Source organism: Petaurus breviceps, unplaced genomic scaffold (genome assembly GCF_028583685.1).
Source record: "Petaurus breviceps papuanus isolate PSGF00001 unplaced genomic scaffold, PetGlider_PUasm1.0 38, whole genome shotgun sequence".
Taxonomy (NCBI): domain Eukaryota; kingdom Metazoa; phylum Chordata; class Mammalia; order Diprotodontia; family Petauridae; genus Petaurus; species Petaurus breviceps.
In genome coordinates this window covers 7,317,457-7,337,269 of record NW_027186304.1, presented here as the reverse complement: position 1 = coordinate 7,337,269, position 19,813 = coordinate 7,317,457, and the positions used below count along the sequence as shown (strand labels likewise).

Genomic DNA, 19,813 nt, shown 5'->3' with positions numbered 1-19,813 from the left:
TAGAGGCTTTTGTAGCAAAGAACTGGAGGTGTTTTCCATCTCTTTTTCCATCTGATTTTATAGAGGAGGACCTGAGGTCAACAGGGTTAAGTGACTTGCACAGGATCACACAGCTTGGCAGTTTCTGAGACCAGATTTGCATTCATGTAGATGAGTCTTCCTGACTCTAGGCCCTGGGCTCTATCCACAGAACTGCTTAGTTGCCCCAAGCAGCATGGTTACCTACTCATAATTCTAAAAATTATAAAAGTTATTTGTTGAATGATCTCTGAATATTGTTTCTCGAAATTCTTCCTTGTACTTTATCTTGGGCTTGGTTCCTCTCACTGATGTACAGTTAGAGGTTTCTCCCTTGACCTTTTTTTCTCCCTTGACCGTTTTCACAGTATCACTAACCTTATTCTCCATTGAACAATTATACTGCCAACTCTCTCCTGTTGGTTTTTATCACCGTTTATTTGCCTCATTGACCTTTTCTACAAATTTCCTTTTTTATTTTCTTGAACCTTTCTTATTGACCATGTTCTTGTAACCCATACACTCTTTTGCTTTGTTTTTGTGTTCTGTATGACTGTTCGCCAGGTTCAGTAATAGTTGCGTTGTTTTGTTTCATTTTCGTTTATACTCTTTTTAAGGTGACGTACCATTCATTACCATAGTAGGACGGATATTGTCTGGATGTCTCTTGTCTGAGTGACCCCTTGTCTGTACCCTGGATCCTTTCTTGAAGTGTCAGCTAATGTTCAAGGGGCCAGGATATCACTCTGAATATATAGTTAACTTCTTATACTGAAACAAATGTTATCATACTCTCCTTGGTAATGAACCATGGAAACCATAGTAAAAATAAATGAATACAACTACGTGACTATCAGCTGACTAGATAGATTCAAGCAGTTGTGCAGTTCAGGGGGGAACTATAAAGAAAAGCTAGAAGAATTGGCAGAGTTAGAAGGCAGAAACCAAGGAAAATGTTCAGAGTTATAGAAGAAAAAAGAATAGGGGAACAAAGACAGAAGCAATAAGATAGCAGTGGACTATAATTAGCAACTGGGTCGCAGGGACAGAAAGCTCTTGCTCAGTCTTGTCAGGGGGATCCAAAATGGTGGTGCCTGACTTACACTGACAACTGTTCTCCACCATCACTCCCTCACACTCATTATCCCTGGGATTTGCCTCTTTTTCAGTTGTGTGAATGGAAAAAAGGGCAATACTGGTGCTCTCTTTCTTATATTGCTTCCATATACTCACAGATTGATTCAGGAGTAAAGTAGCAATGTATTTGCCATAAGAAAATAATCTTTAAAAGGAATTTCTATAGGAAAGTGAAAGCTAAATCTCTTCCTGATACTCATAAGAAAAGAATAAGAATGGCAAATGGTGAAGACAATAAAGGGGAAATTATATACAGAGAGGAAAATGGGTTCAGAAAAACATTTAGGCAAAGATAGACTAAGAATTAATAAAAACAGAGAAAGATAGAGGAGACTGTGGAGATGTAATGATCTAACATGGATCAAGGTCTTTTGTTTTTGAAAAATATATCCCTAATTTTTTAAAAAGGTGGACCTTACTAATTTTTTTTATGAAAGGTAACTGTGGCAGTAAGCACCCTAGCATACCCAGGGTGGCTGCCAACACAGGTTCTTAGATTTGCTTTTCTAAAGGAAAGCAACTCAAAATGGGTTAACAGTCTTTTTTTAATAAAAAATATGTCATTTACCTAGTTCAGTGGAAAAAGGTCAGCACCCTGAACTTCAGAGAATACAAACAAGTTACAAGCAGACAACAAATACAGAGAAACATCAGCAAATAGACTTTCAACTGTCTGACCATTACATTCATACCTAGTCAGTTACCAGAGAGGGAAGCACTAACATCTGGGTTTTCAAAGCTGGGGGCTCAATGGCTGCCCAGAGTCTTGTCCGGTCAAATCACACAGCTCTTCCCAAAGTGAGCCCCAAAACAAAATCTCACATCAGGATATATATAACCTTCTCCTGGCTCTGAGAATGTCACAACCCTCTTGACCCACTGCCCAATCACAAAGCTACAAGGCATGGGTATTCCTGAAAAACAAGCCTCCTGCCACAGGCTCCAGGTGACCACATTCAGCCTATTCTGGGGCAGAGCATATTTTCAAATCAAGGAAGGTTCTCAGAGTCACTTAAAGCCTATCAAAGGGCCTAGGGGCAGGGAAGATCTTGAATTCCCATTCCCATAATAGTAATTTAATTCCTACCTAAAGTTTAGAAACAGTCATGCTTGAAATCATCTTATTTTCATTTTCAGAGACTAAATCTTTATACTCCTGTCCTGGAACATAGAAAATATTATAACTTCTTAACAGATGAATCAATCTGTTTCCCTGTTTTGTTGCCATTTTGTATATTGACATTAAAAAAGTAAAGATATCTAAATATATGTTGCATTTTTGCTAGCATAAGCATAAATGAAATGAACATACAAGATCCACAGACAGAGAATTAAGCTATGAGTCATATTTGGTAGTGAGAGTTTTCCCACCCTTTGTACAAGCAGAAGATGAATTCGTAAAGAAATTAATAAATCATATTTTCAAAAATTCTTTAAGTCTTCCTTCCAGGTTTCAAACTTCGTGTCATCCTGGACTCCTTACTCTCATTCATTTCACATAGCCAATCAGATACCAAATCTGTTATTTCTGCTTTTACAACTCCTGAAAAAAGTTCCTACCCAAATAAACACCACTAGAATCTAAGTCATCAACACCTCTCTATTCTAATAGTTTCCTAATTTGTCTCCTTGCCTCAAGTGCCTCCCCATTTGAATCCATCTTCTATACAGTTGCTAACATCATTTCCTTAAAGCAAAAAATTTGTCTTTCTCATTCCCTTACTCAATGATTTCCTGATTTCCTGTGATTCTTTAACTTCTTTTTGTTGTTGTATAGTTGATTAGTCATATCTGACTCTTCCTGAATCCAATTGGTGTTTTCTTGGCAAAGATATTGCAGTGTTTTGCCATTTCCTTCTCTGGCTCATTTTACAGGAACTGAGGCAAATAGGGTAAGTGACTTGCCCAGGGTTACAAAGCTAGTAAGTGTCTGCAGCCACATTTCAACCCATGTCCTCCTCACTAGAGCCAGCACCACCTATCTGCCCCAAAACCAATTTCATTATTTTTCATCTTACAGCCACTACTTAGGATCACATATAAACTGCTCTATTTTACCCTTAAAATTCTTTAAAAAAAAAAAAAAAAAGCTTTGGTCTTACCATACCTTTCCAGGCATATTACACATCAGTGCTTATCATGCACACTATGATCTAATCCAATTGTTCCTCACTCATGCCATTCCACATCCAGCTTCCATGCCTTTGCCTTGCTTGTCACCCATTCCTGGAATGCACTCCCTACTCCCTTTTGCCTCTTAGAAACTTTAGTTTCCTTCAGGATTTAGATCAAGTGTTACCTTTTATATAAAGTCAAGTCAAATCAACTAACATTTATTAAGTGCCAGACATTGTTCCCAGTGCAGAAGATCTAAAGAATGGGTAAATAAATAAAGAAATGGGTGGATGGATGGATAGATGAACTCATGCATGAATGAATAAATGAATAACACTGCCCTTAAGGACTGATCTCCCAAGTAGTTAATGCTTTCTCTTTGAATTATTCTTTATCTCCTCCTAGAATGTAAATATCACCAGGTCAGGGACTGTTTTGCTTTTGTCCTTTTATGCTTAGTGCTTAGCACTTGGCACTTGGCACAAGGCAGGACACAGAAAGCACTTTGACTCCCTGATGAAGGCTTCCTGGCTTTTCCTAGCTAAACTTGCTCTTATGAAAAGCTAAGTCTTTTAGCTGGATATAACCTTTGTTTCCATCATACCTTGTATTATAATTATCTGTGTGGCATTGCATTCCCCAGGGCGAATGCATGTTCTTTGAGGATATGGACTTTTAAGAGAGGGCACAAAACTAATGCCTCGGGCAGCTGAGAAAAGCCCAGCATTTGGAACACAGCTCCCCCGTCTGGTGGCAGAGACCTACTATGGCAAAAAGCCCAAAAGTCAAGTAATTGAGTGGCAAAATGAGCAGGCAAAGAAAGCCAACCAAGCAAAGCACTCCAACATTAGACTCCTATTTTGGGAACAAAAAGTATCAAAGCATGAAACAGGAGGAAGACAGTGAAGTCAGAACTCCTGAACCAAAAGCTTCCAAGAAAAATACAAGCTGGTTACAGGACATAGAGGACCTTAAGAAGCAGATAAGAGAAGTAGAGGAAAAACTGGGAAGAGAAATGAGAAAAATGCAAGAAAATTATGAAATGAGAGTCAACAGCCTGACTGAGGAAAATAACACCCTAAAGAATAGACTAGCTCAAATGGCAAAACAGGCTCAAAAAGCCAACGAGGAGAAGAAAGCCTTAAAAAAGCTGAATTAGCCAGATGGAAAAAGAATCTCAAAAGTTCACTGAGGAGAATCATTCATTCATTCAGAATTAGATTGGAACAAATGGAAGCTAATGACTTTATGAGAAATCAAGATTCTGTTAAACAAATCCAAACAAATGAAAGAACAGAAGGCAATGTGAAATATCTCATGCGAAAAACCACTGACCTGGAAAATAGATCCAGGAAAGATAACTTAAAAATTATTGGACTACCTGAAAGCCATGATCAATGAAAGAACCTAGAAATCATCCTCCAAGAAATTCTCAAGGAAAACTGCCCTGATGTTTTAGAATCAGAGGGCAAAATAGAGGTTGAAAGAATCTGCCAATCACTTCCTGGAAAAGATCCCAAAAAAGAAAACTCCTAGGAATATTATAGCCAGGTTCTGAAATTCCCAGATCAAGAAGAGAATATTACAAGCAGCCAGGAAGAAACAATTTGAATATTGTGAAAACACAATCAGGATAACTTAGGATCTGGCAGCTTCTACACTGAGGGACAGAAGGGTTTGGAATATGATATTCTGGAGGGCAAAGGAGCTGGGATTAAAACCAAGAGTCACCTACCCAGCAAAACTGAGTATCATGTTTCAGGGGAAAATATGGTCATTCAGTGGAATAGAGGACTTTCAAGCATTCTTGATGAAAAAACCAGAGTTGAATAGAAAATTTGACATTCAGATACAAGAAGCAAGAGAAGCATGAGAAAGTAAACAGGGAAAAGAAATCATAAGAAACTTATTAAAGTGGAACTATTTACATCTTTACATGGAAAAACAATAATTTTATTTTGTGAAACTTTTCTCAGTATGAGAATAGTTGAAGGGAATAGAAATGTATGTGTGTGTGTCTGTGTGTGTGTATACATATATATGTCTATGTCAGAGTGTATACGGGCAGATGAATACATATGTGTATATATATTTACAGATATACATAGAGGGAACAGGACCAATTTAATAGGAAGGGATGACACTTAAAAGGTGAAATTTAGAGGTGAGAGAGGAATATAATGAGAAGAGATGGGGAGAGACAGAATGGGGTAAACTATCTCATATAGAAGAGTCAAGGGAAAATGGTTACAATGGAGGGGAAGAATAGGAAGGCAAAAGGGTATGGGTCAACCTTATTCTCATTGAATTTGGCTCGGGGAGGGAATGACATACACACTAAATAGGGTATCTCACCCTACAGGAGAGTAGGGGGAAGGAGATGAGAGAGAGGATGATGGAAGCTAGGGCAGGCTGGGGGGGAGGGAAGTTGGAAGCACCTACTTTTGAAAAGGGACGGGAACAAAGTAGAGAATAAAACAAGTTGGAGGTGGGATAGGAGGGAGAGAAATATAGTCAGTCTTTTACAATATATCTACTATGTTCATGTTTTACATTAGCTACACATGTACAACCTATACTGAATTGCTTATCTTCCCAGTAAGTATGGGTGACAAGGGAGGAAGGGAATGAATCTGGAATTCAAAGTTTTAAAATCAAATGTTATATATTATATTATATTATAATACCACTTTACATGTAACTGGGAAATAAGATATACAGGCACTGGGGCATAGAGATCCATCATGCCCTACTGGAAAAGTTGAAGGAGGTATGGGAGAAGATATGGGAGAGAGCAGATTGGAGGAGGGGATATCCTGTGGGACTGTTATTTTGGGGCAGTGGGTAGGGGAGAAAATTTGTAACTCAAAATCTGGTTGAAATGAATGATGTAAATCATAAGTTAATAAAGCATTTGAAAAAAGAGATAAGGAAGGAAATTATATACTGCTAAAAGGAACCATCAAGAATGAAGCAATATCATTACTTAAATATATGCACCAAGTGGTATAGCATCCACATTCCTGAAGTAGAAGTTAAGGGAATTAGAGGAAGAAATAGATAGCAAAACTATACTATTGGGAGATCTCAATCTACCCCTTTCTGAACTTGATAAATCTAACCTCAGAATAAACAAGAAAGAAGTTAAGGAGTTAAACAGAATTTTAGAGAAGCTAGATATGACAGATCTCTGGAGAAAACTGAATGGAGATAAAAAGAAATATAACTTCTTCTCAGCATTACATGGCACATACACTAAAACTGACCATGTACTAGGACATAAAAACCTCACAAATCAGTGCAGAAAGGAAGAAATATTAAAAGCATCATTCTCAGATCATTATGCAATAAAAATCATATGCAATAAAGGGCCTTGGAAGGATAGACTTAATACTAATTGGAAACTAAATAATTTAATCCCAAAACATGAGTGCATTGAACAAGGAATTATAGAAACAATCAGTAACTTCATTTAAGAGAATGACAATACTGAGACAACATACCAAAACTTGTGGGATTCAACAAAGGTAGTTCTTAGGGGAAGTTTTATATCCCTGAGTGCATACATGAATAAATTAGAGAAAATGGAGGTCAATGATTTGGACATGCAATTGAAAAAGCTAGAAAGAGAACAAATTGAAAATCCCAAATTAAATACTAAATTAGAAATAATGAAAACCAAAGGAGAGATTAATAAAATTGAAATTAAGAAAACTATTGAATTTATAATTGAGACTAAGAGCTGGTTTTATGAAAAAAAAACATAAAATTAATAGACCCTTAGTCAATATGATTTGAAAAAGGGAGAAAAAGAACAAATTATGAGTATCAAAAACGAAAAGGATGAATCTACCTCCAATGAAGAGGAAATTAAAACAATAATTAGGAATTATTTGCCCAATTGAATGCACATAAATTTGACAATCTTAGTGAAATGGATGAATATTTATAAAAATATAAGTTGCCCAGATTAACTGAAGAAGTAAATTACTTAAATAAACCCATCTCAGAAAAAGAAATTGAACAAGCCATCAGCAAACTCCCTAGGAAAAAATCTCCCAGGCCAGATGGATTTACTAGTGAATCCTATCAAACATTTAAACAATAATTGATTCCAATACTCTACAAACTATTTGGGGAAATTGGTGAAGAAGGAGTCCTACCAATTTTTTTTTTATGACACAAATGTAGTATTGATACCAAAATCAAGAAGAGATAAAATGGAGAAAGAAAATTATAGACCAATTTCCCTCATGAATATAGATGCAAAAATTTTAAATAAAATATTAGCAAAAAACTACAGCAATTTATCACAAGAATAATGCACTTTGATGAGGTAGGATTTATTCCAGGAATGCAAGAATAGTTTAATATTAGGAAAACAATCAGTATAATTGATCATATCAACAATAAAAATAGAGGAAAACACATGATTATCTCAATAGATGCAGAAAAGGCTTTTGACAAAATACAACATCTATTCCTATTAAAAAACACTAGAATTTACAGGGATAAATGGAGTCTTCCTTAAAATTATAGGTAGCATCTATTTAAAGCCATCAGCAAGTATTATATGTAATGCGGATAAGCTAGAAGCATTTCCAATAAGATCAGGGGTGAAACAAGGATGTCCACCCTCACCCCTTTTATTCAATCTAGTATTAAAAATGTTAGCAGTAGCAATTAGATAAGAAAAAGAAATCAAAGGAATCAAATTAGGCAAAGAAGATACTAGGCTATCACTCTTTGCAGATGATACGATGATATACATAGAGAATCCTAGAGAATCAAGAAAAAAAAACTCCTTTTGACAATAAATAAATTTGGCAAAGTTGCAGCACATAAAATAAACCCACATAATTCCTCAGCATTCTTGTATATTTCTAATGAAATCCAACAGCAAGAGATAGAAAGAAAAATCCCATTTAAAGTTACTGTAGACATTATAAAATATTTGGGAACCTACCTGCCAAAACAAACCCAGGACCTCTATGAACACAACTATAAAACACTTTTCACACAAAGTCAGATCTAACCATTTGGGAAAATATCAGCTACTCATTCCTGAGTTGAGCTAATATAATAAAAATAACAATTTTACCTAAATTAAATTACATATTTCATGCCATAGCAATCAATCGACCCCAAAATTACTTTATAGATCTAGGAAAAAATAGTAACAAAATTCGTTTGGAAAAAAAATGTCCAGAAAAGAAATGCTAGGGAAGGTGACCTAGCCATATCAGATTTTAATCTGTATTATAAAGCAGCAGTCATCAAAACTATTTGGTACTGGCTGTGAAATAGAGTAGTGGATCAATGGAATAGATTGGGTATACGAGACTCAGCAGCCAATAACTATTGTTATTTTATTATATATATATAATCTATTGTTTGATAAACCCAGATACCCCAGTTTTGGGGATAAGAACTCACTTTTTTGACAAAAACTGCTAGGAAAACTGGAATAAATTATGGCAGAAACTGGGCATAGACCATTATCTAACACTATACCAAAATCAAGTCTAAATGGGTGCACAATCTAAGTATAAAGGCTGATAATGTAAGCAATCTGGGCAAGCAAGAAATAGTTACCTGTCAGATTTATGGAAAGATGAAGATTTTATGACCAAACAAGAAATAGAGAGCATTATAAAATGTACAATGGATCATTTTGATTACATTAAATGGAAAAGTTTCTGTACAAACAAAGCCAATGTAACCAAGATTAAGAGGGAAGTGGAAAATTGGGAAAGAATTTTTAAAACCAATGTCTCTGATAAAGACCTCATTTATAAAATATACAGAGAATTGAGTCAAATCTATAAGAATACAAGTCATTCCCCAATTGATAGATGGTCAAAGGATATGAACAGGCAGTTTTCAGAGGAGGAAATTAAAAATATCTATAAGCATATGAAAAAAAGCTCTAAATCACTATTGATTAGAGAAATGAAAATCAAAACAGCTCTGAGGTACCACATCTCACCAGTCAGACTGGCTAAGATGACAAAACAGGAAAATGACAAATGCTGGAGAGGATGTGGGCAAATTGGAACACTAATGCATTGCTGGTGGAGTTGTGAACTGATCCAACCTTTCTGGAGAGCAATCTGGAATTATGCCCAAAGGGCTATAAATAATTTCATACCCTTTTACCCAGCAATACCACTTCTAGGGTTATATCCCAGAGAGATCATAGAAGTGTTAGGAAGACCCATATGTACAAAAATATTTATAGCACCTCTTTTTGTGGTGGCAAAAAAATTGGAAATTAAGAGGATGCCCATCAATTGGGGGATAGCTAAACAAGTTGTGGTGTATGAATGGAATGGAATATTATTGTGCTATAATAAATGAGGTGCAGATGGACTTCGTATTCACCTGGACAGGCTTATACGAATTGATGCTGAGTGAAAAGAGCAGAATCAGGAGAAATCTGTACATAGTTACAGACACAAGTATGTGTGGTGACCAACTTTGGTAGACTGGACTCTTCTCAGAAATGCAGGGTTATAAGACAATTCCAAAAGACTCATGATGGAAAGAGATGTCTACATTCAGAGAAAGAACTGGAAAGAATAGAGTTTGAATGCAGATTGAAGCAAATTACCTGTTCTCTTTCTTTTTTGGTTTTGTTTCTTCTTTCCCTTCATTCCATCCCTTACAATTCTTTTTTTATAATATGACTAATAAGTGTTTGCAGATCTTATACCTGATTGCATGCTGCCTTGGGGGTGGGGGGTGAGGGAGGAGCAGAGGGTAAGAGAAAATTTGATATGCAAGGGATTGTGGAACTGAATGTTGTAAACTAAAAGTAAACAAAAAATTAATAAAGATAAAAAATGTAAATTTAATTTAATTCAATTTTTTAAAAAGAAATATGGTTATCGGTTTTTTTTAAGTTCACATATATGGGTCAAATGAAGAAATTAATCTTTCAAAACTACCATATTATACTCTTCCAAATGCCAAGACCCTCAAGGGAAACCATTGAAATAATGAATGGTACTTTATATGATGGGGAAATTTTTATATAGGAGGATATTTTACTGTCTTCTTTTATCTTCATATTGTGAGACACCACAAAAGATCCAGACAAACTTTAAAAAATGAAAGGTAAAACATTTACCAATCTGGAAAACTAACCTCAGAAGTGAAAAAAAAAAGTAGAGGGGAGGAAACACTATAGAAAAGAGCAGGTTTTTTTGTGACTGAAACTAAAACTCTCTGTTCCCTACAGTAGTAGATTCAGGTTAACACTTTGGCATGGAAATTTGACAATAGGAGCTTGTTCACATCATACAAATAGAAGATTTTTAAGAAGTTTAAAAAAAAGATTCCCGCTGTTCTCACTATTTTGGGATGATTTTGTTGTACCATTTTCTTGGATGACCTGTTTTGACAGTGGTAAAAGATTTCAAAGACTAGAAATTGTAATGGATCAGTGATATTTTACCCAAGAAAACTGCTAGAAAGAATTTAACACAAAGAGGTAACAATTCTTATACCTCTGGATTCCAGGATCTTTCTGATTACTGGTTTTATCTAGTCATTTATTACTGTATGAGTTGATAACTTTAATTTACTTCATTTTACTCAGTGATATGTATAATGAGAAAAAATATGATCTATATATTTATATGTGCAATAGTCCTTAAATACTATCAAAACTACAAGAATAGATCTGCATAATATGTAATGATATAGAGAAATATTTTTGTTTTATATATAACATATAAAAAATCTGGTACATTTCATTTTTATTTGCTGTTAAAAATTTAAATACCTTTCTCAAAAATGCTAAAGGATTAATATTCATTCCAGTAATTATAATTTTATTTGCAGAACTGTCGAATTCTATTTAATTAAATAATAATTGTAGTTAATTCTATTTACAAAGAGTAAAAAACTATAATTTTTTATTTTACTCTGTAAAATAAAAGCCCATTCTTTGCATTCCAATATTTCACTCATGTTCCTGTATGGTATCAACTTCATAATTCAAAATCAGGAAAATGGAAAGGTGTATGATGGCTGTAAGCATGCTGTGACATATAAGCAATGAGTAATTTTGAAGAAACTTGGAAGAAAATTTTTGAAGAAAACAGTATTATCATGAAAATGGGTGATAGAAAAAGCAGATAGGCTGCTCACATAGCAAGGACAAAGAATGTCAAGTAGACAGCTTCATGTTTTCCCTGATGCCTTCCTCATATCAGTAGAAAGTGAGAAGGTGCTCTAGCCTATTGAATTCAGATGTCGTGTAGTAAACTTAGAGGAGGACATGGCCCAGAGTTGCACGATATTGGCAGGCATGGATGGGTTTCCATCTTGTTCGTTTGATGAAACTTCCACATCACTGAGGTCATAGATTCAGTAGAACATTTGAGTACAATGTTATCTAGGTTTCAGAAAAAAAAAGTTTCAGTGCCAGTTACCCCCTTAAAATGGTGAGGGAAATCAAATTCTTATTTTCTAATTCAATAACTGAAAATTAGTAAAATATCTATTAAACTTTGTAAAAATTCCTCAACCAGGATTTTACAGGCAATCAATCTAGGAAAAATATGTCATTTGTAAGTGGAAGCCAACAAGTCTTTGCATAATATAAATCTGTCATTAGCTTTAGAGTTTTATATCTGCTGCTATTAGAAATTCTGAGTATGTCTGCATGTGTATTTGTGTGTGTGTGTGTGTGTGTGTGTGTGTGTGTGTGTGAGAGAGAGAGAGAGAGAGAGAGAGAGAGAGAGAGAGAGAGAGAGAGCGTGTGTGCATGTGTGCGTGTAAAGAGAGAGAGAAGTCTGGATGTGCCCTCAAAGACTCTATGGTTAAAATCCATATCTTTTACTTATGATGTTTTTACTCTTGGGGAAATCATGTCATCTCTCTGAGTCTGACTTTCTTCATCTGTAAATTCACTGTTTTAATGAGTCAGTCTGATGTGGTACCCCCAATGCCTAATGTAGTCTTAGGATGTGTTAATAGAAATATCATTTCTCAAATGAGAGAATTAATAGCTAGTCTCTGCTCACCTAGATCATCATATCACATCTGGAGTAGTGTGTTCTGCTTTGGGGATCTACATGTTTAGATAGAATATCGGCAAACTAAGGCACATCAAGAGGTTGACTTAGATGATGATGAGAGGACTGGAGACTAATACAGGAGCTAGGCAAGAAACAGAAAATAAAAAAGATGGAAGTAGGCTTGGTATGACAGAGGTTTCCAAATATTTAAAAGACTATCAGATCAGAAAAGAATCAAATTTATTCTGCTTTGCCCAAGAAGACAAAAATAGGCATAATGGGTGAATGTTTCACAGAAGCAGATTTCTGCTCAGTATAAGAAAGCACGTCCTTCCATGTAGAACTATCCTGAAATGGAATGGACTGTCTCTAAAGACACTGCATTAGACCTTATAGGAAACATTGAGGCCAAGAACAGAGAACTACTTGTTAAACATACTTTAGAGGAGACTCAAGACTTAGGTAGGGGTTGGAATGACTGAAATAGAGCATTGTGAAGAATTGTGGAATGAACACTTTACAGGAAGTCAAAACACCTGGGTGCAAATATTGGCGATACAATATGTTTTGTGTGTGGGTATAGTGTGGTTTATGAACACTTCTAAAAGGGAGATATCTTCACCAAGACCAAGAATAGTTTTAGTAAGAAAGAATCATATCAAAACATGTTAAATTTACATTGTTTTGGGTTTCTTTGGGGGGGGGTGTTGATAGTTATAGTAAACTAATACATCAGAGAAATACTATGAATGTGGCTAGGAGTAAACTGGTAAATGTTTAACTAGCTCTGCAATAAAAAGGACACTTGACATACAGTTTCATCTGAATTATTAACACTTTTTTTCCTGCATTTTCTTGTCTGGACAATCAACAAAACAATAAATCATTTACACTTTGGAAATCCACACATGCTACAAATCAGGGTTTGGAACTGTATGCTTAGGGAATACAAAACTGTGTTATAAAAAGACAAATTGAGGGACTAATAGATGTTTAGCCTGCAGAAAGAAAAGGTTTATTGGGGATATGGAGGTGGTCTTCAAATATCAAAAGGCCTTATATGCAAGAGCAACTAAATTTTCCATGCTTTATCCTAGACATCAACAACAGGACCATTTTATAGGAACTCAGATTTCAAATTCAGCATACGTGAAATTTTCCTGACAAATGAAAGAAGTGGAGTGGACTGCATTAGAGAATCAATGAATTCAAAGTGAGATTTTCAAGAAGAGACCAAATAAGCATTGGTTAGACCTATTATAGCCAGGTTCTATGAGCTTAGATTTTGGATTAGATGACTCCAAGATCTCTAATACAGATCCTAATAGCATATTTGTGCTACCTTCCTCACAGTATTGTTGTGAGAATTAAATTATGTAATTCATGCAAAATGCTTTGTGAACTGGAAAATATTATATCAAATGGAACTATTATTATAAAAATACATTTCAACAATGGAATTCTATAATTTTAGGATATTCATATTTCCCAAAAGAAAACTTCTAGCACTAAGACTTTTGTTTCTTTAATTCCAGAGGTACTAAAAAGTAAATGCCAGTATTGCTAAATGACGATAAACTGTTAATAGGACAAAATGTGTTCATTGCTTTTAACTGTTATGAAGAAAAGCTGTGCTTTTAAGAATTTAATTACTTTCTATAATTAAACATTAAATTTTAAATACTGTACAGAAGTGCCAGTGTGTCTTTAGAATAGATACAATGTTTCATTCCCCTAGTTGACATTCAAATTGTTTGTGTGTCTGGAGGTTATCTATTTCGTTAATTCAAAAATATGAATAATATACTACATATGAAATTAGTGATGGATAAAATTGCCTAAGGTAATTTTATTCATCCCTGGAATGATTTCACCTATACATGCTCACACAAACACATTTTTTAAACTAAGGATGATAATTATAAAAGTATGTCTGAATCATGCTATGTCTAGCATATTTATCAAGACTACCTACGCTTTCCGATTTTCATATCAATAAGAATTTCATAAGTCTATACTCCACAAAGAAATATACTTGCATAAGCATATGGAAGTGACTTCATCACAAAGAAGATTTTGCTATCATACTTTGATGGATTTGTAGCCTCACAAATGGAAGCAATTCTTCAACTGGTACACATCCCAAACTTTCTACACTGTCTGATCTTCTCTAGTCATTATGCATAACCTGCTATAACTCCTCCAAAGAAGAAATACATGATAACATACTGGAGACATTACTCCTTGCCTTTAAACATTTCATAATTGAGAATAAAGTGCTCAGTTATTTTCTTGGTTTGTAACCAGCTTACTTCCTTTTCCTAATATGCCTGTTATTCATGATAATTTTTATATCACTCATATCCCATAAATTGTCACCAGAAACATTTTGCATTTGTACATACCATTTGTCTCTCCAATAATTTTCAGATTGCCAATAATTGTGATACTTTGGAGATTCCAGTTTCTCATGATTTGAAGCCATATAGCATCGATATTAGAAGAATGGTGGTTTTAGAGAGATGTTTTCTTATTCATCTGCTTTTTTTCTTCAGAGAATAGTTTGGAATCACTAAAGCACTTCATAATTTCCCAAATGTAGTCCAACACACTAACTATTTTCATCTAATTTTGAACCTTGCCTATTATATATTGGCAATTCTAATCAAAACAAAAATAACATATAATTTCATAGTATGCATACTATATATTTACATGGTACATGTATTTAAATGGGACTAAGTAAATGGGAGGATATTGCATGCATATGATAGCCTGAACAATAGTTTTTTTTTTCTTTATTCTTTATTCACTGAGCTAGATGAGGTTTTCACTGTGACTGATAACTTGAGGGAAAATGAATCTGGTAGATTCAGGTATTAAGGCCCTGGCTAATTATGAAAGTATCAAAGCATCTATGATACTATAATTGCCTGACATTTCAGTTGATATTTATTAATATGCCTTTGATAAAAACAATATTTATGGAGCTATATTATTCTAGAGTAGCACTTTATCCGACATTATGTTTTCATTTCTTAGCCTGTATGCATGGAAGCAAAGTATTCTAAAGGAGTCAGATAATAATCCTCCTGCACTCTCCCCTGGTCAGGCCATATCTGTAGTCCTGTGTTCAGTTCTCAGAATCATGTTTAAGGAGAGAAATTGAAAAGTTGAAGTGCTTCAAGAGCATCATCAACAGAATATTGTACTCTTCCCTGGTGAGGCCATGTCTGTAGTACTGTGTTCATTTCTGGGAGCCATGTTTAAGGAGAGACATTGAGAAGGTGAAGCGCTGCAAGAGCATCATCAACAGAATATTGAAGGGTCTGGAAACCTGGCAACAAAAAGGATCGTTGGAAGTTGCTGAGCCCAGGGGAAGAGGGTCGCAACAGAAATCTTAAAAAAAAAAAACCCTCTAGTCTTCAAAGAGAACATTTAGCCTGGGGTGGAAGATTGTAATAGAAATCTCCAAACATGTTAATAAATGTTATATGGGAGAGGGATTAGCACAGTTCCACTTGGCCTTGGGGGCCCAACTAGTATCAATGTGTGAAAAATTGTGCTTAATAAAATGAAGACTGAGTAGTACAAAACTCGAGTAACTTCCCTGGGATGCAATGAGTTCTACAAGCCTAGAAATCTTAAAGATATTAGGTAAGTGGATGACAAACTTGCCAGAGATATTACAGAAAGGCTTCCTACTTTAGCCATGGATTAGACTAGACTAGGTCCTTCCAACTCTCAACTTTTCTGATTAAATACTAGTAAGGCATAGAGAGAAACGTCCAATTATCATCTCCCTACTCACTACCAAGTTTTCAGCTGTGGCCTCTTTCCATCAGTTGCCAGCTCACTATCTGTTCCATATGTAATTATCCTTCTCCTCAGTTAGATGACACAAGAAAAATAACTGTAATGATGATTTCCATTCCTTCCTAATTCTGTTCTCTCTTTCTAAATAACTGAAAATATGAGGCAGTCATCTTTGGCTGTAGCATTATAAATTTATAATACTACTGTATTTCCACATGTCATCTTTAGCCCTACAGATGGATACAGATAGTTTAAAAGTTCATGTGGTTGTATAAAGTATAAAGTGATTATCCATCCCAATATGATCACATTGTAGAAGAGCATTTTTTATTTTTTTTCTCAAATGTATGTATTTGTTCTCATTTTGCTAAATCATTATGCAAATTTTGGTTTTGTATTTGATGGTGTATCAGTGAAAAATATGTTTTTACTCCAATCACAATTTCATTTCAGCTGTTTTTATGTTCTAGTTTTTATTATTCCCCTCTTTTCATTCTCATGTGAATTTATCCTTTCTTGGAGGCAGAGAGCAAAGAACACAACTATTCAAGTATTTCTTTTCTTGTAGAAAAATAGAGTTTACTTTCTCTCTTTTTCTGGTAACTAAAAGAAGACATTTTTGTAAAGACTTTACTACCTGAAAGATTAGTTTATCAGGGCATGATCTGGCCACAGGCCCTTGCATTTCAATTATTGGGCAGGAAATAAGAATTTTTTTGATCATATCTCTTAAGTAACTGACAATCAAGTATTTGCTTATTTGTTTTTGGTAAAACAATCAACAAAACAGAACCCTCAAATTCAATCATTGCTGCCTGTTGTTTTGTTGTTGCAGTGTTTAGATTCTTGTACCCCCTCTAATCAACAAAAAAAAGATCTCATTTTATTTCACTTTGAGAAAACTCTTCATTTTTCCCCTAGACTTTCCATTTCACGCTGTTTGAATTTTATTAAGATCTCTTTACACAACAGCTAAGTGCAGGATATACGGTGCCCTATGGGATCCCAATCGCTGATTCTATAATGTCTAAAACCTCTTGAGACATTTCATTTCTTCTAGAAATTCCTTTGAGATTCATAAGGAAACAAGTGAAATCCTTTCAGCTGCATGCAGGAAAAAATGAGCCATGAGGAGATTTTCTGCATATCTTTTGTATAGTCTCACCTGAAAACTAAAAAAGTTATCATCAACCCAGTTAATCAATGTGATGATTTTTAGTTAAGTATTTTTTCCCCCAGAAATAGGTCTATGTGTTGTGGTCTTTTTTCTGAAGGGCTTCAATCTTTTACATTATTGACTTTCATTCAATGATCATTTCCTTTATTAAGAACTTATTATGTGTAAAACTCCTTCAGCTCCTCTGGATTATTAGTGAGATACAAACATAATTTAAAAATTCTTTTGTAGAGCTTATAGTCATGTTTTTAATATTGAATATCCTCTAAGTGTTTTTCTATTGCTCAAAGTTCCTACCTATAATTTTCCATATATTTATTTTTACCTATTCTAAAGGGATAGGTGGTTACCTCCACTGTCCTCATTTTTTGCTTCCGCATATCATTCGGGTACCACCTCAGATATGACTATTTTGGCCATGGCAATTCAAGAAGCATTCTAATGAAAAGTCTGGGGATTGTGATCCACATCAGTAGATGAAGTGCCCTTAGTAGCTATCATTTACATAGCACATTAAGGTTTGCAAAGTGCTTTATATGTATTTTCTCATTTGATCCTCAAAACCCTACAAAGTAGGATCTCAGGAAACTGAGGCAGAGGAAGGTTAAATGATTACCAAAGTTACAAAACTAGTAAATTGCTAAATTAGGATTTGAACTCCAATATTCCTGACTTCAAGTTCAATGCTCTATTCACTGCATCACTTAGCTGACTAGTATCAATGAAATCATAGATCTTTGAAGGGTATAGCTATTAATTAAAATCTATACTCATTTTTGCTTTTTCCCCAGATGTCATAAATCAATAGTTTTCTAACGAGTAAAATATTTCTGTTAAGACAATACCATCTCAGAGTTAAGGTCCCTATAGACAATGGACATATTTGAAGAAAATAAGCAATTACATTTATTCTTTAGCCCATTATATAAATATACTCTATAATGCCCTATGTCAATAGGAATATTCTTGAGAATTTTTATTAGTTCAAATTAATGCTACTTAGGAATCTCATTCCCTTAAATCTGCTCTTTTAGATCACTTGATTTTTGTGTTGCTGTTTATTTGATGAGAGTTGGGGAAGGGTGATGGTGGTGGTGGTGGTGGTGGTGGGTTGTTTTTGTTTTGTTTTTCTGTAGCTGGGCCAAGGTTGCAAGGGATTAATTAAAACTTTAAAAATTTCAAAGAAACTTTCAATAGTACAGCAAAGATATTGTCTTCATTTTCCCCTGCTCTATTCTCACAGGATGTGTGACACGGGAGAAGGGCTGTTCACCTTTCAAACAAGGGAAGGAGAAATGATCTATCAGAAGGTACACTCTGCAACCTTGGCAATAGCAGAACAACATGAAAGACTGATGCTAGAGATGGAGCAAAAGGCCCGGGTAAGGCCGCTCTCTGTACCTTAAATATTTGGAAGATTGTATGTAAGGTGAGCAAATCAGTGCCTTTAGAAGCATATTCTTCCTTTAAGAGCACAGTAGTTAATGAATCCAAGGGTTTAACACTATCCCCTTATCAGATATTCAGTAGTTACAGACATTATTAGAAATAGTAACCTAATCACACGTTCGGTAGCTCTAAACAGGGTGCTTTTATTTCTCTATATAAATGTTCATTCTCAGCTACCTGAAATGTAATACATCCCTTAGAAGAGATAGCAGGTGGAAGAAGAAAGGGGCCCCACTACTTGTGGCTCAAACTAGACAATGTTAACTAGGAATATAAAACTTCTATTATATATAACAAGTATCTAGGTATTGAAATGGATAGATCTCTGGGCATGGAGTCAAGAAGACATTTGTTCAAATTTGACCTCAGACACTTATTTGTTATGTAGTGTTGGGCAAGTCACTTAACCTTGTTGGCTTCAGTTGTTTGCGTTAGTTCATCATCAGCTGGAGAAGGAAATGCCAAATATTCAATATCTTTCCCAAGAAAAGCACAAAAAGGGGTTACAAAGAATTGGACATTACTGAAAATAATTAAGCAAAAACAACACCTTTGCCCTTTTCTGGTCACCCTTTATGCTCGGGCTACTCTATTTTCCCAGTTCTGGGGCCAATATTGCAGAGCTTGGAGATTGTTATATTCTTCTTGTAGGGGGAAATAAACACACACACACACACACACACACACACACACACAAACTAACAGAGAAATACAATATTTACCATGAGGAAGTTACATCCTATCTAGTTTTAGAAAGATATCTTCATTGCAATACTGAATTTTCACCAAAGGGATAATAAAACATGAGAATCAGTATAGTTAATAAGTTCATTGTAACTATTAATGTAAGAAAATTGTTCACAAACTTTCCTCTCAATCACTTTGAAAAAATGACAAGGGAATAATTTGTGGTTATAACTGCAACAACAGTATCTCCTTTTATTTAGGTTTCAAATATAAACATTAGGTGAAATGAAAGAGACAGAATGACACTATAAGTTATGGCTAGTTCTTTGCTAAATAAGGAAAGAAAGAAAGAAAGAAAGAAAGAAAGAAAGAAAGAAAGAAAGAA

The 19,813-nt window shown here is 34.8% G+C and overlaps 1 protein-coding gene across 1 annotated transcript in view; it reads left to right on the top strand.

Moving 5' to 3' along the window:
* Positions 1 to 19,813, top strand: part of DOK6 (docking protein 6) — a 515,077-nt gene that overhangs the window by 312,598 nt on the left and 182,666 nt on the right. Inside the window, exon 6 of the mRNA XM_069099566.1 lies at positions 18,536 to 18,674. Coding sequence (XP_068955667.1) covers positions 18,536 to 18,674 — 139 coding nt within the window. The remainder of the gene's footprint in view (positions 1 to 18,535; positions 18,675 to 19,813) is intronic.